This window comes from Bombus fervidus, chromosome 7 (assembly GCF_041682495.2).
Source record: "Bombus fervidus isolate BK054 chromosome 7, iyBomFerv1, whole genome shotgun sequence".
Classification (NCBI taxonomy): Eukaryota; Metazoa; Arthropoda; class Insecta; order Hymenoptera; family Apidae; genus Bombus; species Bombus fervidus.
Window position 1 is genome coordinate 11,695,772 of NC_091523.1, and position 25,072 is coordinate 11,720,843.

Here is a 25,072-nt window from a genome sequence, read left to right on the forward strand (position 1 = left end):
GTAATATTAAATATTAGTAAGTAAGTTTAGTTCACTCCATGCAATTATTAATTACTTACATTAGCACGCGATATTGACAGAAAATAATACAAATGTTTAGGGTACGAGCATCATTTTGAAATAACGTTTACAGCTCCGTTCCTGTTAATGACGCCCATATGGCATTGAAATGATAGAATTATACGTATCATATTATCTACATACATGTACAATCATGTATATATATATATATATTTACCTTTTTGTGTTTCCACGCACGTTATCATTAAATAACACAAACATAACAGCGATATAGGTAAAGGCATGATATATAATATTCTTTTACATTTCTAAGACAGAAAATAACCGTATACTTTGATCGCACACACTCGCACGATAGTAAGTAGAGTGGGAGGAAAGATTTCTCTCATGAGAGCTTGAGCTGGATTCCACTGCAATACGACGATCATTCCACATTGTGCTTTTGAGACTGTTCGAGTAGTTGTAATTCGGAATAGTGCTGTGACAACATTGCGGTAGAAGATGGTGTCTGCATTTTTCACGCTCCTTACAGGGCTCCTCCTACTAGTGTGTTTGTATTTGTATTTGAGGTACAACCATTGGAAAAGAAATGGAATTCCTACCGCTAAAGGGTATGTTCCAATCTTCGGCCACTTGTTACCCGTATTGATGAAAAGAATACACTTTGCCCAATTAATCCAAAAAGTATACGACGAGCACAAAGATTACAGCATGGTCGGAATATACAACGGAACAGAGCCATCGCTAATTCTTCGAGATCCTAATTTAGTAAAAACTGTGCTGCAAAGTAATTTCTCGAGCTTCCACGAAAACAGGCATGATATCGCACCGGATGTGGATATTCTTTTATCTAAAAATCCGTTCTTCTGCACTGGAGACGCATGGCTGAACGGAAGAAAACGTCTAACCTACGCGTTTTCTAACGTCAGATTGAAGGTTCTTTTAGTAGCTGTCAACGGGGTGTGTAAGAAATTCGAAGATTTTTTGAACAGACAACTAGAAACGAAGAGCAAGTACGAAATCGAGTTGAAACAGCTATTCTTAAGATTCACTGGTGAAGTTGTAGCGAACGCTGGTTTAGGCATCGAAGGCCAGTGTTTCGAGGATGAAACAACTCCCAGTGCCTTCGACAAGCTTACTGGAAACACGTTAACCGCATCACTAACAACTGTAATCTGGCAATGCTTTCCCGTTATTGGTCGTTTGTTCAAGTTCAAATTACTTCCCGAACGATTAGAGGAATTCTTTAGAAAAGTTGTTGCAGAAAATTTAGAAATCAGACGAAGCGAGCCGATATACAGGAATGACTTCCTTCAATTAATGATCGACATGGAAAAAATAGGGGATAAAGTCGACGAAGAGACTATAGCGGCCCATGCACTTTCCTTCTTCCTTGATGGAACCGAGACGTCCAGTCTTACCCTAACTTACATTGGATATGACTTGGCCGTTCATCCAGACGTTCAAGAAAAACTTAGAAACGAAGTGATGTCTAAGATCGAAAAACACGGAGGTTTGACGTACGAGGCATTGAAGGAGATGACGTATATGAACCAAGTGATTAGCGAATCTCAAAGATGTCACACGATTGGAGGTTTCATGTTTAAAACGTGCACAGAAGACTTCGTGCTGCAAGGCTCAGATGCATTGACCTATCGTATGAAACCTGGGATGAGTGTAATCATACCCATTGCGGGACTGCAGTCTGATCCAAAGTATTGGACCGATCCGGATGTTTTCGATCCAGAACGATTTAACGAAGAAAGGAAGCAAACTGTAAAAAAAATGACATTCCTTCCTTTCGGCGAGGGTCCAAGAATTTGCGTTGGAATGAGATTGGCTATGCAGCAGATGAAAGCTTGTTTGGCTAGTTTGCTGAGTAACTACAAATTGGAATTATCACCAAGAACACAAGTCCCATTGAAAATATCGCTGAAGCATTTTATGTTGGAAGTAGATGGTGGTGTTTGGGTATATATCAGCAAGCTTTAAAGTTATCGTTGTACTTTTCAATGCATGTATTGATATTTACACAATACAAAATTGTACTACATAAAATCAAATTAATATTTTTACCGTATTAATACTATTCTATAAAACATTTTTATGTGTTGTATAAAAAAGTACATATATATTGTAATTTTTTACGTAATGTATTAGTCACTACATTATTTCTTCTTTTAAGGGGAAGATTACAAAATAAAACGATCGTAACGATGTTATTTTTGTACATTTTATAATAAATTGCGATTTGCAATTATATACACCTTACTTGCAGCGGGAATTTGGTATTATCGAATTTATACACAAGTAAAGCAAACTTTGAGCGTGATATTAGCATGGAAGATGTATGAACGTGAAAAATTAAAAAGTATGCGATATATAGAATTTATGAGAGTGTGTCGAGAGCTGATATATATCTTGTGCTTCAGAACGAAGGGACTCGAACGAGTTTCCGGTGTGGTTTCCCCTGTCTTATATTGCTAGGTAAGTCAAATATATACAAATGTATCAAATATATAGAGATGGATGTCCACATACACATTCTATATTTTCTATGTATATCGTATTGGTTGTCTCGTTACTTATGTGCGATCTATTAGCCTATTGACTGAGTCGTTTCTTAATCGGAATTGTTATTAATCCCTTGCGTCGCCTGATGGAGACTCAGGCAAATTACCAAATACAAAATATAGCAATTTTACATTCCGGAAAGTGACGTAACTTTTACAGACAAAGAAATAAGAGATTCTGATTGTTTTGTTACTTTATTACACCGTCAGTTGGTAAATTACGGAATTACAGATTCATCAATTTCGATTGAGTTTTAAATCATTTTAAATAAGATATGATGTGCAATTATACATACATCGTGCTACGATAGTGATGTGGTAATCAATCGCTACGACCTAACTGATCTCGCGATTTTCATACCGTGATAAAACAACGGCATTGAAACAGAATGTAGAATGATAAGCGATAGTAAACATTTATTAGAGTATGTCCGCTGTTAGGAACCAAACAATTCTGCTCCTCCTGTACCTACCGCGATCATTTAAATCGTTTATGACCAAATGAAACGACACATAAATAATGGGCAGAAAGGGAGCCTCAAACACGGAATGGGCAATTTGAGTAACCAGCGAAGCCGTTTCTTCTGGTTAACAGATTAAAAAACACTGATTCCGAACGGTTACAATAAACAACTTCTGTGAAGATAAGCGCGATCAATGCTACATATTGCTTCGTATACCTTTTCGCGATTAAATAAAAAGGTTGCTTTCTGAAAGTTGCCTATCAAATATGAAAATTTTTGTGGACGTATTGTTTCATTACTTATCTTTCGGATATTACGCGTGCTGCACTTCGAAACGAAATAGAGTTAGAGTTTCTCGGGAACAAAACTGTTTTCCGATGGTTTCGTGCAGTTAGCGAGAGAACTTAACAGGATTCGTGGAACCTAGCCATTAGTCTAGGACAGAGGAACACTTCTCTCTCTCTCTCTCTCTCTCTCTCTCTCTCTCTCTCTCTCTCTCTCTCTCTCTGTTTGAGGATGTATCACTACGGAAGAAGAATAAATTACAAATCTGGACGTTACTTAGCCGTGCTTTCATAATGCTTATTACTTCAAAGAGGCCACTGCGTTAAACATAATGAAGCACGATTCAGAAAAACACAACATAGTACGTACAAGCGATATTAGTGACGGAAGCAACCACTTAAGTGATGATGGTGGTATCACTACCATCACATATAGAGTCACAACTGTAGACTCGCATGTTTCAAGGCCGTATCACTTGAGGTTTTATTCGCGAAACGCCGTGTTAAAAAACTGTTAGGCGTATTCATAGGTTTCTTAAATAAAGCATTAGTGATTTTGGAAGATATATAATTCGATGTAACTAATTGTATCCTTTAGTTTCGTGTCTTACGCAAAATAATTCCAGTTCCACAAAAAGGCATTTAGCTATTTATCGGCAGATTAGAAAAGCTATTCAATTGAGAAACATTTTCATATTAAATAGCAGTAATTTTCATTTCACTTTATAACTGTCAGGTTTTTCAATAACCTCGCGGTATTCAGAGAAGACATTGCAGGTTTGTAACACTATTTCGCTCCGCGTGCTTGCGCTTAGGCTGGCCTAGGTATCGAGGGTTACTGTTTCGAAGACAACGTCCTAATGCATTCGATAGACTTTCTGGAGAAGCATTCGCCGAATCGTTATTATCTATAATCAGCTTCCACTTTGCTACTGTCAATCGTTTGTTGAAGATCAAATTCCTGCCTAAACACGTGGATAAATTTTTCAGAAAGGTCGTCGCAGAAAATTTGGAAGTTAGAAGAAGTAAATCGATACCTAGGAAAGATTTCCTGCAATTAATGATCGACATGGAGAGAGCAGGAGAGCATATCGCCGAAGGGATTGTAGCAGCCCATGCAGTTTCCATCTACCTTGATGGTATCGGAACATCCAGTGTCACCATGAATTTCGTTGGATATGATTTGGCTGCTCGTCCAGAGATTCAAGAAAAGATGAGGAACGAAGTGATATCTACGATCGAGAAACACGGCGGTTTGACGTACGAGGCGTTGAAGGAGATGACGTATCATGAGTCAATTAATTAGAGAATCTCAAAGATGTCACCCAGCTCTAGGTTTCATGCATAAAGTGTGCACGGAAGAGTTCGAGCTCCAAGGATCCGATGGATTGACCTATCGCGCGAAGCCTGGCACTGACATATTCCCATCCGTTCACGGTCTGCACAACGATCCCAGTTATTGGGACGATCCAGAAGTTTTTGATCCGGAACGATTCAACGATGAGAGAAAGCAGACAATGTAAAAAATGACATTCCCTGCTTTCGGCGAGGGGCCAAATATTTGCGTTGGAATGAGAATGGGTATGCTACAGGTGAAGGCTTCTTTAGCTAATTTGTTAAGAAATTACAAATTGGAATTATCACCAAAAACCCACATCCCGTTGAAAATGTCGGCAAACCATATTTTATCCGAAGTAGATGATGGAATTTGGGTATATATCTCTAAACTTGAAGTTATTGTATCGCTTCACTGTTACAACTTATAATAGCAGATGCCTATCTCTGCTATCTTTGTTTACTTGATAATAAATTACAATTTCAAATTTTGTCTCATTTAATTCCTAGTTGTCTTCCTCCGAGTCAATACTCGTAATCGTCACTTGTCCTTGCCAATAAATGCCTGTTGTCTCGAATTAGATCTCGTCTTCGCTAGTTTATTTATCATCCTCTGTTCTTCGCAATGGGCCCAGTAATCATTTCCCATACTAATTGGTGGTACTTCGAGCTAGATAGCTAGTTCTTACTTAGTTAGCATACCATGTCAAAAATATAACAAACCCTAAACGATCGCAATGTTCGATCAACCGCGGGGATTAGCAACATACTTTATCGCGAAACTAGTAAGTATATATATTCAGATTCTTTGTATATTGGTTCAGTGATTTCGGGTGGAATATAATTTAGGATAATTAGATTTTTCTTCTAGTTTGCGACTTGGTGTGCTTACAGCTAATCTATGAAGGTTAAGTCTATTTTCTTCCAATTAGACTTATATATTTAACTTCCATAAACAAGTATTAAGCTACTTATCTATAGATTACTTAAAGTTCATTTATTTAGGAAATATTGTAATATTAAATATTAGTAAGTAAGTTTAGTTCACTCCATGCAATTATTAATTACTTACATTAGCACGCGATATTGACAGAAAATAATACAAACGTTTAGGGTACGAGCATCATTTTGAAATAACGTTTACAGCTCCGTTCCTGTTAATGACGCCCATATGGCATTGAAATGATAGAATTATACGTATCATATTATCTACATACATGTACAATCATGTATATATATATATATATTTTTACCTTTTTGTGTTTCCACTCACGTTATCATTAAATAACACAAACATAACAGCGATATAGGTAAAGGCATGATATATAATATTCTTTTACATTTCTAAGACAGAAAATAACGGTATACTTTGATCGCACACACTCGCACGATAGTAACTAGAGTGGGAGGAAAGATTTCCATCATGAGAGCTTGAGCTGGATTCCACTGCGATACGCCCATCATTCCACATTGTGCTTTCGAGACTGATCGAGTAGTTGTAATTCGGAATAGTGCTCTGACAAAATTGCGGTAGAATATGGTGTCTGCATTTTTCACGCTCCTTACAGGGCTCCTCCTACTAGTGTGTTTGTATTTGTATTTGAGTTACAACCATTGGAAAAGAAATGGAATTCCTACCGCTAAAGGGTATTTTCCAATAATCGGCCACTTGTTACCCATACTGAGGAAAAAAATACATTTTACCCAATTTATCAAAAAAGTATACGACGAGCACAAAGATTACAGCATGGTCGGAATATACAACGGAACAGAGCCATCGCTAATTCTTCGAGATCCTGATTTAGTAAAAACCGTGCTGCAAAGTAATTTCTCGAGCTTCCACGAAAATAGGCCTAAAATCGCAGCAGATGTGGATGTTATTTTATCTAAAAATCCGTTCTTCTGCACTGGAGAAGAATGGCTGAACGGAAGAAAACGTATAACCTACGCGTTTTCTAACGTCAGATTGAAGGTTCTTTTCGCAGCTGTCAACGGGGTGTGTAAGAAATTCGAAGATTTTTTGAACAGACAACTAGAAGCGAAGAGCAAGTACGAAGTCGAGTTGAAACCGTTGTTCTTAAGATTCACTGGTGAAGTTGTAGCGAACGCTGGTTTAGGCATCGAAGGTCAGTGTTTCGAGGATGAAACAACTCCCAGTGCCTTCGACAAGCTTACTGGAAACACGTTAACCGCATCACTAACAAATTTCACGTGGCAATACTTTCCCTCTATTGGTCGTCTGTTGAAGCTCAAATTACTTCCCGAACGATTAGAGGAATTCTTTAGAAAAGTTGTTGCAGATAATTTAGAAATCAGACGGAGCGAGCCGATATACAGGAATGACTACCTTCAATTAATGATCGACATGGAAAAAATAGGGGATAAAGTCGACGAAGAGACTATAGCGGCCCATGCACTTTCCTTCTTCCTTGATGGAACCGAGACGTCCAGTCTTACTCTAACTTACATTGGATATGACTTGGCCGTTCATCCAGACGTTCAAGAAAAACTGAGAAACGAAGTGATGTCTAAGATCGAAAAACACGGAGGTTTGACGTACGAGGCATTGAAGGAGATGACGTATATGAACCAAGTGATTAGCGAATCTCAAAGATGTCACACGATTGGCGGTTTCATGTTTAAAACGTGCACAGAAGACTTCGTGCTGCAAGGCTCAGATGGATTGACCTATCGTATGAAACCTGGGATGAGTGTAATCATACCCATTGCGGGACTGCAGTCTGATCCAAAGTATTGGACCGATCCGGATGTTTTCGATCCAGAACGATTTAACGAAGAAAGGAAGCAAACTGTAAAAAAAATGACATTCCTTCCTTTCGGCGAGGGTCCAAGAATTTGCGTTGGAATGAGATTGGCTATGCTGCAGATGAAAGCTTGTTTGGCTAGTTTGCTGAGTAACTACAAATTGGAATTATCACCAAGAACACAAGTCCCATTGAAAATATCGCCGATGCATGTTATGATGGAAGTAGATGGTGGTCTTTGGGTATATATCAGCAAGCTTTAAAGTTATCGTTGTACTTTTCAATGCTTGTATTAATATTTACAGAATACAAAATTGTACTACATAAAATCAAATTATTATTTTTACCGTATTAGTACTATTCTATAAAACATTTTTATGTGTTGTATAAAAAAGTACATATATATTGTAATTTTTTACGTAATGTATTAGTCACTACATTATTTCTTCTTTTAATAGGAAGATTATAAAATAAAACGATCGTAACGTTGTTATTTTTGTACATTTTATAATACATTGCGATTTGCAATTATATGCACCTTACTTGCAGCGGGAATTTGGTATTATCGAATTTATACAGAAGTAAAGCAAACTTTGAGCGTGATATTAGCATGGAAGATGTATGAACGTGAAAAATTAAAAAGTATGCGATATATAGAATTTATGAGAGTGTGTCGAGAGCTGATATATATCTTGTGCTTCAGAACGAAGGGACTCGAACGAGTTTCCGGTGTGGTTTCCCCTGTCTTATATTGCTAGATAAGTCAAATATATACAAATGTATCAAATATATAGGGATAGGCATTTTCTATGTATATCGTATTAGTTGTCTCGTTACTTATGTGCCATCTATTAGCCTGTTGACTGAGTCGTTTCTTAATCGGAATTGTTTTTAATTCCTTGCGTCGCCTGATGGAGACTCAGGCAAATTACCAAATACAAAAGATAGCAATTTTACATTCCGGAAAGTGACGTAACTTTTACAGACAAAGAAATAAGAGATTCTGAGTGTTTTGTTACTTTATTACACCGTCAGTTGGTAAATTACGGAATTACAGATTCATCAATTTCGATTGAGTTTTAAATCATTTTAAATAGGATATGATGTGCACTCATACATACATCGTGCTACGATAGTGATGTAGTAATCAATCGCTACGACCTAACTGATCTTGTGATTTTCATACCGTGATAAAACAACGGCATTGAAACAGAACGTAGAATGATAAGCGATAGTAAACATCTATTAGAGTGTGTCCGCTGTTGGGAACCTAACCATCCTGCTCCTCCTCTACCTACCGTGATCATTTAAATCGTTTATGACCAAATGAAACGACACATAAATAATGGGCAGAAAGGGAGACTCAAACACGGAATGGGCAATTTGAGTAATCAGCTAACCCGTTTCTACAGGTTAACAGATTAAAAAACACATTGATTCCGAACGGTTACAATAAAAAACTTCTGTGAAGATAAGCGGGATCAATGCTACATATTGCTTCGTATACCTTTTCGCGATTAAATAAAAAGGTTGCTTTTTGAAAGTTGCCTATCAAATATGAAAATTTCTGTGGACGTATTGTTTCATTACTTATCTTTCGGATATTACGCGTGCTGCACTTCGAAACGGAATAGAGTTGGAGTTTCTCGGGAAAGAAAACAGTTTACCGATAGTTTCGTGCAGTTAGCGAGAAAACTTAACAGGATTCGTGGAACCTAGCCATTAGTCTAGGACAGAGGAACACTTCTCTCTCTCTCTCTCTCTCTCTCTCTCTCTCTCTCTCTCTCTCTCTCACTGTTTGAGGATGTATCACTACGGAAGAAGAAGAATTACAAATCTGGACGTTACTTAGCCGTGCTTTCATAATGCTTATTACTTGAAAAAGGCCACTGCGTTAAACATAATGAAGCACGATTCAGAAAAACACAACATAGTACGTACAAGCGATATTATTGACGGAAGCAACCACTTAAGTGATGATGGTGGTACCACTACCATCACATATAGAGTCACAACTGTAGACTCGCATGTTTCAAGGCCGTATCACTTGAGGTTTTATTCGCGAAACGCCGTGTTAAAAAACTGTTAGGCGTATTCATAGGTTTCTTAAATAAAGCATTAGTGATTTTGGAAGATATATAATTCGATGTAACTAGTTGTATCCTTTATTTTCGTGTCTTACGCAAAACAATTCCAGTTCCACAAAAAGGCATTTAGCTATTTATCGGCAGATTAGAAATACTATTCAATTGAGAAACATTTTCATATTAAATAGCAGTAATTTTCATTTCACTTTACAACTGTCAGGTTTTTCAATAACCTCGCGGTATTCGAAGAAGACATTGCAGGTTTGCAACACTATTTCGTTCCGCGTGCTTGCGCTTAGGCTGGCCTAGGTATCGAGGGTTACTGTTTCGAAGATGAACAACGTCCTAATGCATTCGATAGACTTTCTGGAGAAGCATTCGCCGAATCGTTATTATCTATAATCAGCTTCCACTTTGCCACTGTCAATCGTTTGTTGAAGATCAAATTCCTGCCTAAACACGTGGATAAATTTTTCAGAAAGGTCGTCGCAGAAAATTTGGAAGTTAGAAGAAGTAAATCGATACCTAGGAAAGATTTCCGTCAATTAATGATCGACATGGAGAGAGCAGGAGAGCATATAGCCGAAGGGATTGTAGCAGCCCATGCAGTTTCCATCTACCTTGATGGTATCGAAACATCCAGTGTCACCATGAATTTCGTTGGATATGATTTGGCTGCTCGTCCAGAGATTCAAGAAAAGGTGAGGAACGAAGTGATATCTATGATCGAGAAACACGGCGGTTTGACGTACGAGGCGTCGAAGGAGATGAGGTACATGAGTCAATTAATTAGAGAATCTCAAAGATGTCACCCAGCTCTAGGTTTCATGCATAAAGTGTGCACGGAAGAGTTCGAGCTCCAAGGATCCGATGGATTGACCTATCGCGCGAAGCCTGGCACTGACATATTCCTATCCGTTCACGGTCTGCACAATGATCCCAATTATTGGGTCGATCCAGAAGTTTTCGATCCGGAACGATTCAACGATGAGAGAAAGCAGACAATGGAAAAAATGACATTCCTTTCGGCGAAGGGCCAAGAATTTGCGTTGGAATGAGAATGGCTATGCTACAAATGAAGGCTTGTTTAGCTAATTTGTTAAGACATTACAAATTGGAATTATCACCAAAAACCCACATCCCGTTGAAAATGTCGACAACCCATATTTTATCCGAAGTAGATGGAATTTGGGTATATATCTTTAAACTTTGAAGTTATTGTATCCCTTCACTGTTACGACTTATAATAGCACATGCCTATCTCTGCTATCTTTGTTTACTTGATAATAAATTACAATTTCAAATTTTGCCTTATTTAATTCCTAGTTGTCTTCCTCTGAGTCAACACTCGTAATCGTCACATGTCCTTGCCAATAAATACCTGTTGTCTCGAATTAGATCTCGTCTTCGCTAGTTTATTTATCATCCTCTGTTCTTAGCAATCGGCCCAGTAATCATTTCCCATACTAGTGGGTGGTACTTCGAGCTAGATAGCTAGTTTTTACTTAGTCAGCATACCATGTCAAAAATATAACAAACCCTGAACGATCGCAATGTTCGATCAACCGCGGGGATTAGCAACATACTTTATCGCGAAACTAGTAAGTATATATATTCAGATTCTTTGTATATTGGTTCAGTGATTTCGAGGGGAATATAATTTGGGATAATTAGATTTTTCTTCTAGTTTGCGACTTGGTGTGCTTATAGCTAATCTATGAAGGTTAAGTCTATTTTCTTCCAATTGGACTTATATATTTAACTTCCATAAACAAGTATTAAGCTACTTATCCATAGATTACTTAAAGTTCATTTATTTAGGAAATATTGTAATATTAAATATTAGTAAGTAAGTTTAGTTCACTCCATGCAATTATTAATTACTTACATTAGCACGCGATATTGACAGAAAATAATACAAACGTTTAGGGTACGAGCATCATTTTGATATAACGTTTACAGCTCCGTTCCTGTTAATGACGCCCATATGGCATTGACATGATAGAATTATACGTATCATATTATCTACATACATGTAGAATCATGTATATATATATATATATATTTACCTTTTTGTGTTTCCACGCACGTTATCATTAAATAACACAAACATAACAGCGATATAGGTAAAGGCATGATATATAATATTCTTTTACATTTCTAAGACAGAAAATAACCGTATACTTTGATCGCACACACTCGCACGATAGTAAGGAGAGTGGGAGGAAATATTTCTATCATGAGAGCTTCAGCTGGATTCCACCGCGATACGCCGATCATTCCACATTGTGCTTTCGAGACTGATCGAGTAGTTGTAATTCGGAATAGTGCTCTGACAACATTGCGGTAGAATATGGTGTCTGCATTTTTCACGCTCCTTACGGGGCTCCTCCTACTATTGTGTTTGTATTTGTATTTGAGTTACAACCATTGGAAAAGAAATGGAATTCCTACCGCTAAAGGGTATGTTCCAATATTCGGCCACTTGTTACCCATACTGAGGAAAAAAATACATTTTACCCAGTTTATCAAAAAAGTATACGACGAGCACAAAGATTACAGCATGGTCGGAATATACAACGGAACAGTACCATCGCTAATTCTTCGAGATCCTGATTTAGTAAAAACCGTACTGCAAAGTAATTTCTCGAGCTTCCGCGAAAATAGGCCTAAAATCGCAGCAGATGTGGATATTCTTTTATCTAAAAATCCGTTCTTCTGCACTGGAGACGAATGGCTGAACGGAAGAAAACGTCTAACCTACGCGTTTTCTAACGTTAGATTGAAGGTTCTTTTTACAGCTGTCAACGGGGTGTGTAAGAAATTCGAAGATTTTTTGAACAGACAACTAGAAACGAAGAGCAAGTACGAAGTCGAGTTGAAACAGCTATTCTTAAGATTCACTGGTGAAGTTGTAGCGAACGCTGGTTTAGGCATCGAAGGTCAGTGTTTCGAGGATGAAACAACTCCCAGTGCCTTCGACAAGCTTGCTGGAAACACGTTAGCCGCATCACTAACAACTTTAATCTGGCAATGCTTTCCCTCTATTGGTCATATGTTGAAGCTCAAAATACTTCCCGAACGATTAGAGGCATTCTTTAGAAAAGTGGTTGCAGAAAATTTAGAAATCAGACGTAGCGAGCCGATATACAGGAATGATTTCCTTCAATTAATGATCGACATGGAAAAAATAGGGGAGAAGGTCGACGAAGAGACTATAGCGGCCCATGCACTTTCCTTCTTCCTGGATGGAACCGAGACGTCCAGTCTTACCCTAACTTACATTGGATATGACTTGGCCGTTCATCCAGACGTTCAAGAAAATCTGAGAAACGAAGTGATGTCTAAGATCGAAAAACACGGAGGTTTGACGTACGAGGCATTGAAGGAGATGACGTATATGAATCAAGTGATTAGCGAATCTCAAAGATATCACACGATTGGAGGTTTAATGTTTAAAACGTGCACAGAAGACTTCGTGCTGCAAGGCTCAGATGGATTGACCTATCGTATGAAACCTGGGATGAGTGTAATCATACCCCTTGCGGGATTGCAGTCTGATCCAAAGTATTGGACCGATCCAGAAGTTTTCGATCCAGAACGATTTAACGAAGAAAGGAAGCAAACTGTAAAAAAAATGACATTCCTTCCTTTCGGCGAGGGTCCAAGAATTTGCGTTGGAATGAGATTGGCAATGCTGCAGATGAAAGCTTGTTTGGCTAGTTTGCTGAGTAACTACAAATTGGAATTATCACCAAGAACACAAGTCCCATTGAAAATATCGCCGATGCATATTATGACGGAAGTAGATGGTGGTGTTTGGGTATATATCAGTAAGCTTTAAAGTTATCGTTGTACTTTTCAATGCATGTATTGATATTTACACAATACAAAATTGTACTACATAAAATCAAATTATTATTTTTACCGTATTGAGTACCATTTTATAAAACATTTTTATGTATTGTATAAAAAAGTACATATATATTGTAATTTTTTACGTAATGTATTAGTCACTACATTATTTCTTCTTTTAATAGGAAGATTACAATATAAAACGATCGTAACGATGTTATTTTTGTACATTTTATAATAAATTGCGATTTGCAGTTATATACACCTTACTTGCAGCGGGAATTTGGTATTATCGAATTTATACACAAGTAGAGCAAACTTTGAGCGTGATGTTAGGCTCAAACACGGAATGGGCAATTTGAGTAATCAGCTGACCCGTTTCTTCTGGTTAACAGATTAAAAAACACATTGATTCCGAACGGTTACAATAAAAAACTTCTGTGAAGATAAGCGCGATCAATATTACATATTGCTTCGTATACTTTTTCGCGATTAAATAAAAAGGTTGCTTTCTGAAAGTTGCCTATCAAATATGAAAATTTTTGTGGACGTATTGTTTCATTACTTATCTTTCGGATATTACGCGTGCTGCACTTCGAAACGAAATAGAGTTGGAGTTTCTCGGGAACAAAACTGTTTTCCGATGGTTTCGTGCAGTTAGCGAGAGAACTTAACAGGATTCGTAGAACCTAGCCATTAGTCTAGGACAGAGGAACATTTCTCTCTCTCTCTCTCTCTCTCTCTCTCTCTCTCTCTCTCTCACTGTTTGAGGATGTATCACTACGGAAGAAGAATAAATTACAAATCTGGACGTTACTTAGCCGTGCTTTCATAATGCTCATTACTTAAAAAAGGCCACTGCGTTAAACATAATGAAGCACGATTCAGAAAAACACAACATAGTACGTACAAGCGATATTAGTGACGGAAGCAACCACTTAAGTGATGATGGTGGTATCACTACCATCACATATAGAGTCACAACTGTAGACTCGCATGTTTCAAGGCCGTATCACTTGAGGTTTTATTCGCGAAACGCCGTGTTAAAAAACTGTTAGGCGTATTCATAGGTTTCTTAAATAAGGCATTAGTGATTTTGGAAGATATATAATTCGATGTAACTAGTTGTATCCTTTATTTTCGTGTCTTACGCAAAACAATTCCAGTTCCACAAAAAGGCATTTAGCTATTTATCGGCAGATTAGAAAAGCTATTCAATTGAGAAACATTTTCATATTAAATAGCAGTAATTTTCATTTCACTTTACAACTGTCAGGTTTTTCAATAACCTCGCGGTATTCGGAGAAGACATTGCAGGTTTGTAACACTATTTCGTTCCGCGTGCTTGCGCTTACGTGATATTGTTATCAGTACCATTTGGCCCATATGTACGAAAAATCAACTACATATGCAGGTATCGTTCTTATGTATTATTCTATTTCTCGATAAACTATAAAACAAATAATTGAGTAATAGATAAACGCAAATCTTGTATCTCTCATACAAGTTTTTCAGATACCCGACATTAATCGATAAATTTGATTGCATACATGTATATAACATACATCGTAACAAGCAAAGTGGGAGAAACGCCTTCGGTACAAGAGTTACCCACTTGCTTAACAAAGTCTCATTGCTTAGTAATAGGTCAATCATTCTACACTGTGCTTTCGAGACTGTTGGAGATGTACTGATTCGTAATAGTTCTTTAACTACATTGTTTCCGTGTGTGGTGAAAGATGACTTCTGCATTTTTCACGCTTCTCACAGGATTCTTCTTGGTATTGTGCTTTTATTTCTATTTGAGATACAACTATTGGAAAAGAAATGGAATTCCTACCGCTAAAGGGTATGTTCTAATCTTCGGCCACTTGTTACCCGCACTGATGAAAAGAATACACTTTACCCAATTTATCCAAAAAGTATACGACGAGCACAAAGATTACAGCATGGTCGGAATATACAACGGAACAATGCCATCGCTAATTCTTCGAGATTCTAATTTAGTAAAAACTGTGCTGCAAAGTAATTTCTCGAGCTTCCACGAAAATAGGCATGATACCGCACCGGATGTGGATATTCTTTTAACTAAAAATCCGTTCTTCTGCACTGGAGACGAATGGCTGAACGGAAGAAAACGTCTAACCTACGCGTTTTCTAACGTCAGATTGAAGGTTCTTTTCACAGCTGTCAACGTGGTGTGTAAGAAATTCGAAGATTTTTTGAACAGACAACTAGAAACGAAGAGCAAGTACGAAGTCGAGTTGAAACCGTTGTTCTTAAGATTCACTGGTGAAGTTGTAGCGAACGCTGGTTTAGGCATCGAAGGTCAGTGTTTCGAGGATGAAAGAAGTCCCAGTGTCTTCGATAAGCTTACTGGAAACACGTTAACCGCATCACTAACAAATTTAATCTGGCAATGCTTTCCCGCTATTGGTCGTTTGTTGAAGTTCAAATTACTTCTCGAACGATTAGAGGAATTCTTTAGAAAAGTTGTTGCAGAAAATGTAGAAATCAGACGAAGCGAGTCGATATACAGGAATGACTACCTTCAATTAATGATCGACATGGAAAAAATAGGGGATAAAGTCGACGAAGAGACTATAGCGGCCCATGCACTTTCCTTCTTTCTTGATGGAACCGAGACGTCCAGTCTTACTCTAAATTACATTGGATATGACTTGGCCGTTCATCCAGACGTTCAAGAAAAACTGAGAAACATCAGATATACAGATGAATTATGAAGAGATAAAGAAGAATTACTTTCTAAATTATTCATTCAGAACGCCTCGTTACTTTATTACACTGTCAAGTGGTAAATGGCGAAATTACAAATTCATCAATTTCATTTGAATTAAAATGAAATGATATGTAAAAAAGAGGTAGGTTGACAAACAAGAATCTGAAAAATCAGGTATTTCGTCTTGTCTGATTTATTGCATTTCGAAACGGAATAAGAGTTTCTCGGGAAACAAAACAGTTTTCAGATAGTTTCGCTAGCGTGAAACGGAATAGGTATTCGGAGAGTTTAATGGGTATCCTAATCTTTCCCTCTCTCTCATTCTTTCAGATTGTATCGCTGCGGAAGGAAGATACATTACGAATCTGTATACTACCTACTATAACTTTCATAAAGATCATTGCTTCGACATGGTGACTGCACTATAAACAGTAGAGGTATAACATAAAACAGCTGCACTCAGTGCACAGTTAATCAGATAAGAAATAGCATGACAGGGAGATGGCCGTAACGTAAGCGTAATGACAACCGACTAGTAAATAATGGGTGTATCTTTAGAATGTCGTATAATTTCTAGGAATGAGTCTCGCATATTTCAAGATCGCGTCACTCGAAACTTTATTTGCTTTTATTTACTTTGCGCACAATTGTTTAGCATATTGACAGGTGTTTTGAAGGAAGATTAAGATTTTTTAGTAAGAATATATCTAATTTAACGTAATTAGCTTTTCTTGTTGCTAGGTATTCCCAATGGGGTCCGTGAAGTGTAGAGAATTTACAACGCGCCCCAATATGTTTTTCTGAATAGAAAATAGTAAGCTTTCTTAATTATAAATTAGATAAAAAAGGCTATTAATCTAAAAGATATACTGATATCAAAAAATAGTAATTTAGTTCATTTCACTCTGTACAATTATTACGCCTTTAAATTCGCACACGAAATTGAGAGAAGTTAATACGGATTTGTAACCTAGTACCTTTACACGTGCAGCTTCGTTTCGGCGTCAGTGCAAAATTGAGATGATACAATTATCAGTACCGTATCACCTACACACATACACGTATACATGCACATATATATAACATATAACATATATTTACTGTATTGCTTTCCTCCAAGTGTTATCACCATAAAACGCAACAGTTGTGAAATAGATAAAGGTACGTAATATGTCCTCTTTCTACATTTTTCAGATAAACAACTGTGGCCAAAATATTTGATTTCATAATATAATACGTACTAAGGCAACTAGAGTGGGAGAAAAATTTTGGGCATTAAAGCTTAAATCGAAATACGACGATCATTCTGTATTGTGCTTTTGAAACTGTTGGAGTAGTTGTGATTCGGAATAGTGATTTAACAATATTATCTCTGTGAGTAACATATGGCTTCTGCATTTGTCGCGCTCCTTATAGGAGCGTTCTTACTATTTTGTTTTTATTTGTATTTGGTATACAATCATTGGAAGAGAAATGGAATTCCAACTGCCAAAGGATGTATTCCAATCGTGGGTCACTTGTTACCCGTAGTAATAAGAAGAATGAATTTTGCCGGACTTATTCGTCAAATATACGAAGATTACAAAGATTACAGTATGGTCGGAGTGTACAAAGGAATAATGCCAGCACTAGTTGTACGAGACCCTGAGTTAGTGAAAACCGTGCTGCAAAATAATTTCTCCAGCTTCCACGAAAATGGATTTCATGTCGATCCACACGCGGATCCTCTTTTATATACAAATCCGTTCTTCTGTTCCGGAGATATATGGTCAACTGGAAGAAAACGTATAACCTATGCATTTTCTAACGCGAGATTGAAGATCCTGTTTACAACTATTAGCGGAGTGTGTAAGAAATTCGAAAATTTCTTGAACAGACAACTAGAAAGGAACAGCAAGTATGAAATCGAATTAAAATCATTATTTTTAAAATTCACTGGTGAAATTGTGGCGAACGCTGGCCTAGGTATCGAGGGTTACTGTTTCGAAGATGAACAACATCCTAATGCATTCGATAAACTTTCTGGAGAAACATTTGCCGAATCGTTATCATCTATAATCAGATTCCACTTTCCTACTGTCAATCGTTTTTTGAAGATCAAATTCCTGCCTAAACACGTGGATAAATTTTTCAGAAAGGTCGTCGCAGAAAATTTGGAAGTTAGAAGAAGTGAATCGATACCTAGGAAAGATTTTCTTCAATTAATGATCGACATGGAGAAAGCAGGAGAGCACATCCCCGAAGAGATTATAACAGCCCATGCAGTTTCCTTCTACCTTGATGGTATCGAAACATCCAGTGTTACCATGAATTTCGTTGGATATGATTTGGCTGCTCATCCAGACATTCAAGAAAAGTTGAGAAACGAAGTGTTATCTACGATCGAGAAACACGGCGGTTTGACGTACGAGGCGTTGAAGGAGATGACGTATATGAGTCAAGTAATTAGCGAATCTCAAAGATGTCACGCAGCACTAGGTTTCATGCATAAAGTGTGCACGGAAGAGTTCGAGCTCCAAGGATCCGATGGATTGACCTATCGCGCGAAGCCTGGCACTGACATATTCCTATCCGTTCACGGTCTGCACAATGATCCCAATTATTGGGTCGATCCAGAAGTTTTCGATCCGGAACGATTCAACGATGAGAGAAAGCAAACTATAGAAAAAATGGTATACCTTCCTTTCGGTGAGGGACCAAGAATTTGCGTTGGAATGAGAATGGGTATGCTACAGGTGAAGGCTTGTTTCGCTACTTTGCTGAGGAACTACAAATTGGAATTGTCACCAAAAATGCAACTTCCATTGAAAATGTCACCGCATTATTTCCTAACGCACCCACAAGGTGGTGCTTGGGTATATATTTCTAAGCTTTAAAGTTATCGAAAAGTTTTTATAAATTTTTATATATTTATATTTAGATGTATAATACTACGAAGATCAAAGTTTATTTCTGTCACGTTGGCTAAGAATTGTTAAGTAAAGAAATTTGTTAAAAGAATAAAGAAAAAATAATTTTAAGCGTAATATATTTATCACTACACTGTTGCTTCTTTTAATCGGCAAAAATAACGTTATCATGACAGCGACCTTTATTACTTGATGATAAATTGTAATTTAATAATATCTCATAATATCTTATTAACAGAGGGGAATTTAACATTACGGAATTGATACGGAAGTTGTGTAAGCTTTGAGCATGATACAAGAGTGAAAGACGAATGAATAAAATAAAATAAAAAGTTAGACGTATAGCGTTTATGGGAGTGTGTATACGAGTCTATATTCCGTGTCTCAAAACGAAGGGACTCGAGCGAGTTTTCTGAGTGGTTTCCCGTGTTCACCGTGGCTATGTATACATAACTGCGCCAAATATACGTATGTGTGTTGGCGTACATATTCTATATTTTATATGTACACAGTACATATATCGTATCATCTGCTATGTAATATATATACATAGAAAAACGCGACAAATTGGCGTGCACTTTGGAAAATAAATAATCCTTTGTTATAACGTATCATATAGACTGATCCACGGTGATACGACTAAGAAAAGAGTGATTCTTCGTAACAAAATAGGTAAAACAAAATATAGTAATGCTATTGACGTAATTCTTTAAGATTGAGATTTTTGCTGTTTGCAAATGACGTAAAAGGGAAGAGTAGAACTGTGGATATCAAACTGATAATTGTAGAGATGATGAAAATTCTGCGAAAGAAAAACACAACCTGGTGAGCCAATTGGATATCTTGGAGGGTACAAATGTTATCTATAGATTACAAGTGTTTATGCAATAATTCAGATCACTGTTAGTAAAAATAAACCACAGGCGAAATATAGATTAATTTCTAATCTAATCTTTTAGCTTCGAACTTTGAAATTTCTCATCCTCTAAATATCATAACGAGTATTCTATACATTTCGGCATATTATTTGTATCCAAATTATATGAAACAATTTTAATAAATATCCAGATTCTTGTTTATAAATTTACAAGGAAATCGAATAACGATCGATTTTCGAGTTTTCTCAATGATAGATTGTATCTTTGAGCAACTCCTTTTGACGCTTTCAAGGCGAAGCACAATACACTCGCGTTCCCGGTGAGCACCTCCGTTCTTTTTCCCTTTCCTTTCTGCCAGTTCCTTTTCCTTTTTCTATCTTATCCCTGTTCACGACCGATCGATTTGTACGTTCGCCTACCGGAAAACAAGAAAGTGGAAAGAACACGTGCGCACACAGAAAGCGAAAATGTGTGGCGTCATTCTTTGAATAGAAGAAGAAGAGAACGAGGCAGGGCGTAGAACGATGAAGAAGAAAGAGTGGTTCGAGGGATGAGAAAAGAGTCCTTCACGTCGTAGTGCATCTTTCTCTGATTTCCCGTGGGAGAAGTCGTCTCGGTAGCTTTCTGCTACGTATCGAAGGTAGAGCAGTATGAAGGATAGAGAAAGGTAGATAGATACAGAGTCGCAACGCGTGTTCTCGCATGGCATGATTTATTTTATTGCTTTTCGAGAAGCTAGCATAATTCCACCCCCGTTCCCTACTAGCAGTTACTTAGTCCCTTCTATCTACGTACAGAAGACGAACAGAATCGGAGGATCGAGGACCCCAGGAAGGGATCAACAGGTACAGGACACTATCCCTCGACTAGAAATCACAGCCGTTATCCTTTAATGTACAGAGATATGGCAAGAGATATTGGGAATACGAATTTATATGAATTCGTTTGTCACTGTATTTATCGAAGGGAAACACGAGGACAGTATTGAAAATTTTGGTTTGTTAAGCTGATGATACAGATCACGCAGAGACGGGGACAACTCGAAATAGGAGAGACCAGGTAGAAGTTGGGTTTAATTTAATTAAAACGGACAGTAGTAACAGCGATGCGGTAAATTGAAAATTACGGGGCGAACTAATCCTCTTAAATGGAATATTACTAGCGGCATGGTACAGAGAACTCGACAAATTTGATCGTTTTTGACTAAAGCTATGGCAATAAATCAATCCCCTTCAGTGGACCTTCAATACTTGCTAGCATTGATGTCTAAATCCTACTATTCACCTTCTCTTATGCAATCTAACAGCGTCCATTCTCTTGCTTTAATTTATCGTCGTTCCATGTATACTAACTATTCACTCACAAATTTGACAAGTTAATTATTTGCAATCTTTGATAAAAGTATTCCGGCAACGAAAAGTTGGTGAAAAATATAAAGGACGATTGATATTCTCTCAAGAAATGTTTTCATAAGAACTGAAATATAGCGTACGCTTACCAGTTGCAGCCCAAGTATGAAAGATAAATTTTTTAAACGACCATGAAACGATTTCCCTCGACTGCTTTCGTTCTTGTTCTCAGCGTTGTGTTTCTTTCTTTGCTCTTGTTCAGCGATATTAGCATCCCGGTTGGAAGGATACCGGAAGAACGTCAACCCAGAACGTAATATACTTGCTCGCCGCCTTTTCCGAATGCACATCGCTGAGGGTAAAGGGAGGAGGGGGTAACGAAATGGAGAAAGGGGATAGAGACAGGGTCGTACCAGGAAATTTCACGGAGTGGCGCAATAACGTTTCTTATGCCACGTTTCCGGAGTGGCGTGCTGTTGGGGGTTGGGGTAGCTTGCAAATACTCACCGCGCGAGAGAGGAAGAATGAGAGTGCAATAGAGAGGGTGAAAATAGTAGGGAAAAGGGTGGAGATGCAGTCACTCTCTGGCATGCAATTAGGAGCTAGGCATCGCCCTGGAAAGGGTCCCTCTTGTTCAGTGTTCCTGCTGGAATTCTTCTCTTTTCCTCCCTCCCTTCGTCCTGTATCTCTTTGTCCTTCTTTATCCTTCCTCCTTCTGCCATTCGTTCGATTATATATACGTACACAGATTTTCTCCCTCGCACGCTTTCCTATAATCCACGTCAGCGCCTCTCGACACACAAAATCGCACCACCACAGAGCGCGGATAACTACTATAGAAAATATCAGGGAGCCATAGCTCGAAAATTGGCCCATCCTTTTCGTGGAAATTAGAAAACTGTGATTTCGAATAGAAACAGAGAGCGGAGGTCATTAAATACGTATTATACTGACTCGCTAAAGGATTTATCAGAGGGATGAAAGCTTTCTGGTGCGAAGACTACCAAAGCTTTCACCTGTAATGCGACCATCGGCATTGCGTGTAATGCGAACTGTGCAGCAACGAGAAATTTCATTTTCATCTCTAACGCCATTTATAACCGGCGGATTTTTTTGAGATTGCATCACCGCGAGTGAAACAGGAACGTATCAAACGGTAGTGGGCAGCGTAGTAGAGTGGGCCAACAAAAACTAAAGAGAGGAAGAGAGTTTGAAACATTGCCGCTGCGAATCAGCGAACAGGGTAAAGTTAGATAGTGCCATTCAGTGCTACCAACACAACGGTTGATTCCCGCGGGAACGGACGGTAAACACTAACGCCAATCCTGTTCCTCCCTTCTATTCCCGCTCTGTCTATCCATTTTTCGATTTTCGTTCGCTTCTCTGGTTCTGGCAGCCTCCCACCTCGCGACGACGCGTAATAACGATAATAAATCGTGTCTGAGTGATTTAGAGGTTCATTTAGCCGGTGAAACTTTCGCGAGAGCTCAGGGATCTCTGGCAGATTATAGAGAATAAGTCATTTTGGTTCTTGTCAATTTAGGAATTAGTGTCTTCAACATCCGCAGTGTGATAACGCGACGGTTCCTTGGAAATTGTTCCATCGTTCGTACATCGGAATTTTCTTATCTGACTACAACGTTAAAAAATGCGCAATCTACCTACAGAAGCGTGCCATTGGAAAAACAGTATGCAACAGTATGTAGTCTGTTCTTACGTTTCACGAGCAAGTAGCTTTCAATGGAGAAGTGGATCGTTTTATTCGATTTACACGGTTTACACGCGGGCCCACGATGAAACTCGTAATAACCAGAAAGTCTATGTAGCAAATGTTATCAGTTTGAAAAGTATCGATCACTTGACCGACCGCTGAAGCAAAAATAAAACGGACCTTCCGAACAATAACAAGATGAAGCGAGGAACTGTTTGAACATCGATAAAATCCTATCACCACCGAGAGGGCCACTAACAAGAGGAGCTTGTTGATATAAGAGGCGAAGATCTATTACCGGAAATTAGCAAAGCACGTATAGGTATAGTCGGTACATGGCAAGAAATGAACAGAGGAGCTGCTTCGAAACGAGTTCGTATTTCTCGTTTTCCCTTAGGTCATTCGATTCGAGCGCGAAAACAATAGCTTTAATCTCTAGCCAGTCACGATGCGCTGGTATTTCCTAGCTGATAAAGCACCATCGTCCACACCAACTTTTGGAGAAAGAGAAAGAGAAAGGCGCTACAGAACTGAATTCAACGTTTCACCATATAAGTAACTTTAATCAATCAGATTATTCAGATATTTTTTAATTCGATTCGAGACTAGATTCTGTTTCATCCGAAACTTAACATGCATACCGTTTATTTTCCTCCTCTTTTTTATCGTGTTCCTCGTCTGGCTACTAAATGAATCGATCGATCTTCCTCCTAAGCTGCGAAGAAAGACAGGTCGATAGGGCAATTTCGTTGCGCCTGATTTTGTGTTCCGCACGTTTCCTGCGTGTACGAACGGATGGAAACGTGCGTTAACTCTGGGTGGAGAAAGAAGAAGGAAAAGGCGAAGGCACGTCTGCTGGTATCTTTACGACCTCCCAAGGACATAAAATGGTGTTATCCCTCTGTAGCTGGTTCTCTAGTAAAGACGGTGCGCGCACACCCTCGCACGTGACACCACGATCACCTATGAGGCAAACACATGTAACCACGCCACATTGAAGCAACACGACCCTTTCTGCCAGTTAGTCTCACCGAGATACTAGGATAGCGATAGGACATCAGCCTGTAAGCATCACCCTTGAACCGTTGGACAGTACAAACCTCAATATTGTCAGAAGAAAGGAGGATAAGCCAGTTGTGCCACAACGGAGCCTTTCCTGAATAAAAGTCGAAATTGTCGAAGGCACGGAAATACCCTTTATTTTGGAAATTATTTACGACGACGTAAAAGCAAATTCGTGCGTCCATTTTCTTTTCGCGTTGTGTGTGACGATCTAAATACTTGCTCGGGGATAATGTGCAAGGAATCGTTTGTAATCCCACACCGTTGCTGAGTGTGAATATGCATATGCAAATCTACATACGGCCGGGCCTGTCCATTCAACAGCGTAACAGGTGTATTCCTTCTCCTCTGTGAGAGATACGATCTTCCTTTCCGGTCAATCTAACTTAGATATTAACATGGAGATACGGTGCTCAAATAGTATCATATAACCTGCTACAGAAACACAAAAGCCGAGTTATAGACGCACGGACAGTCGTCAAGAAGACTATTTTTTAGTTTAAAACTTTTATATGTCCGCGGCATCGAATGCAACAGTCGAATACATTTTATACGTCTGACAGCTGTCGGTGGCAACACTTCTATCATCCAGTTTGTATTACGCTCGACTATAAAGTTAAGGCAGAAATCGATTTCCACTTTGCCATTACTTGGAAACAAGTCGTAAAATACAATCCGTAAGAAGCAATGTTTCTGAATTTTTCAAAATAACTCGAGGCTCTCGCTGTGCAAAATGCCCCTGCGAATGCCAACTATTCTGTTCGTTTTGTCATTCTTCTTATCGCCCACGTACACTTTCTATATATCCTTTCTCTCGCTTTATTTCCAGACGGTTTTCCTATTTTCTCGCGACCTCTCTCATTCTTGACATGCGAAGAGAAAAGATGCAAAAATCGTCCGTTATAGGCATTCCACGTCTCCCGGGTGAGATAAGATCCGTGAAAAAAGAAGGCGACGAGGAGGAAAGGAAGAAAAAAAGAAGTCGCGAGACATTACTGCGAGTCTCGCGATGAAAATTGAATTTCCAGGTCGAAAGTTC

At 38.3% G+C, this 25,072-nt stretch overlaps 6 protein-coding genes and 2 pseudogenes across 6 annotated transcripts in view; 7 read left to right on the plus strand and 1 right to left on the minus strand.

The window, feature by feature from the left end:
• LOC139989472 (protein Fe65 homolog) overlaps positions 1–25,072 on the minus strand; it is a 158,783-nt gene that overhangs the window by 128,186 nt on the left and 5,525 nt on the right. The gene's annotated exons all lie outside the window — the stretch shown is intronic.
• LOC139988728 (cytochrome P450 9e2-like) lies at positions 414–2,243 on the plus strand. Its single transcript, XM_072006421.1, has one exon. It carries the CDS (start codon positions 523–525, stop codon positions 2,011–2,013), a length of 1,491 nt encoding a protein of 496 aa, XP_071862522.1. The 5' UTR covers positions 414–522; the 3' UTR covers positions 2,014–2,243.
• On the plus strand, positions 3,675–5,165 carry LOC139988880 (probable cytochrome P450 6a13; annotated as a pseudogene).
• Positions 6,129–7,935, plus strand: LOC139988750 (cytochrome P450 9e2-like). The gene has a single exon (XM_072006471.1). The coding sequence runs from the start codon at positions 6,215–6,217 to the stop codon at positions 7,703–7,705; it is 1,491 nt and encodes a 496-aa protein (XP_071862572.1). The 5' UTR covers positions 6,129–6,214; the 3' UTR covers positions 7,706–7,935.
• On the plus strand, positions 9,346–10,833 carry LOC139988881 (probable cytochrome P450 6a13; annotated as a pseudogene).
• On the plus strand, positions 11,781–13,604 carry LOC139989457 (cytochrome P450 6a2-like). Its single transcript, XM_072007907.1, has one exon. The coding sequence runs from the start codon at positions 11,883–11,885 to the stop codon at positions 13,371–13,373; it is 1,491 nt and encodes a 496-aa protein (XP_071864008.1). The 5' UTR covers positions 11,781–11,882; the 3' UTR covers positions 13,374–13,604.
• Positions 15,109–17,610, plus strand: LOC139989462 (probable cytochrome P450 28a5). Its single transcript, XM_072007916.1, has 2 exons — positions 15,109–16,561; positions 17,319–17,610. Exon 1 carries the CDS (start codon positions 15,124–15,126, stop codon positions 16,126–16,128), a length of 1,005 nt encoding a protein of 334 aa, XP_071864017.1. The 5' UTR covers positions 15,109–15,123; the 3' UTR covers positions 16,129–16,561; positions 17,319–17,610.
• Positions 17,507–19,644, plus strand: LOC139989456 (probable cytochrome P450 28d1). Its single transcript, XM_072007906.1, has one exon. The coding sequence runs from the start codon at positions 17,510–17,512 to the stop codon at positions 18,998–19,000; it is 1,491 nt and encodes a 496-aa protein (XP_071864007.1). The 5' UTR covers positions 17,507–17,509; the 3' UTR covers positions 19,001–19,644.

Excerpts from the sequence above, each read along its gene's own strand:
- LOC139988728 (XM_072006421.1), top strand. The coding sequence starts at position 523 with ATGGTGTCTGCATTTTTCACGCTCCTTACAGGGCTCCTCCTACTAGTG.
- LOC139988750 (XM_072006471.1), top strand. The coding sequence starts at position 6,215 with ATGGTGTCTGCATTTTTCACGCTCCTTACAGGGCTCCTCCTACTAGTG.
- LOC139989457 (XM_072007907.1), top strand. The coding sequence starts at position 11,883 with ATGGTGTCTGCATTTTTCACGCTCCTTACGGGGCTCCTCCTACTATTG.
- LOC139989462 (XM_072007916.1), top strand. The coding sequence starts at position 15,124 with ATGACTTCTGCATTTTTCACGCTTCTCACAGGATTCTTCTTGGTATTG.
- LOC139989456 (XM_072007906.1), top strand. The coding sequence starts at position 17,510 with ATGGCTTCTGCATTTGTCGCGCTCCTTATAGGAGCGTTCTTACTATTT.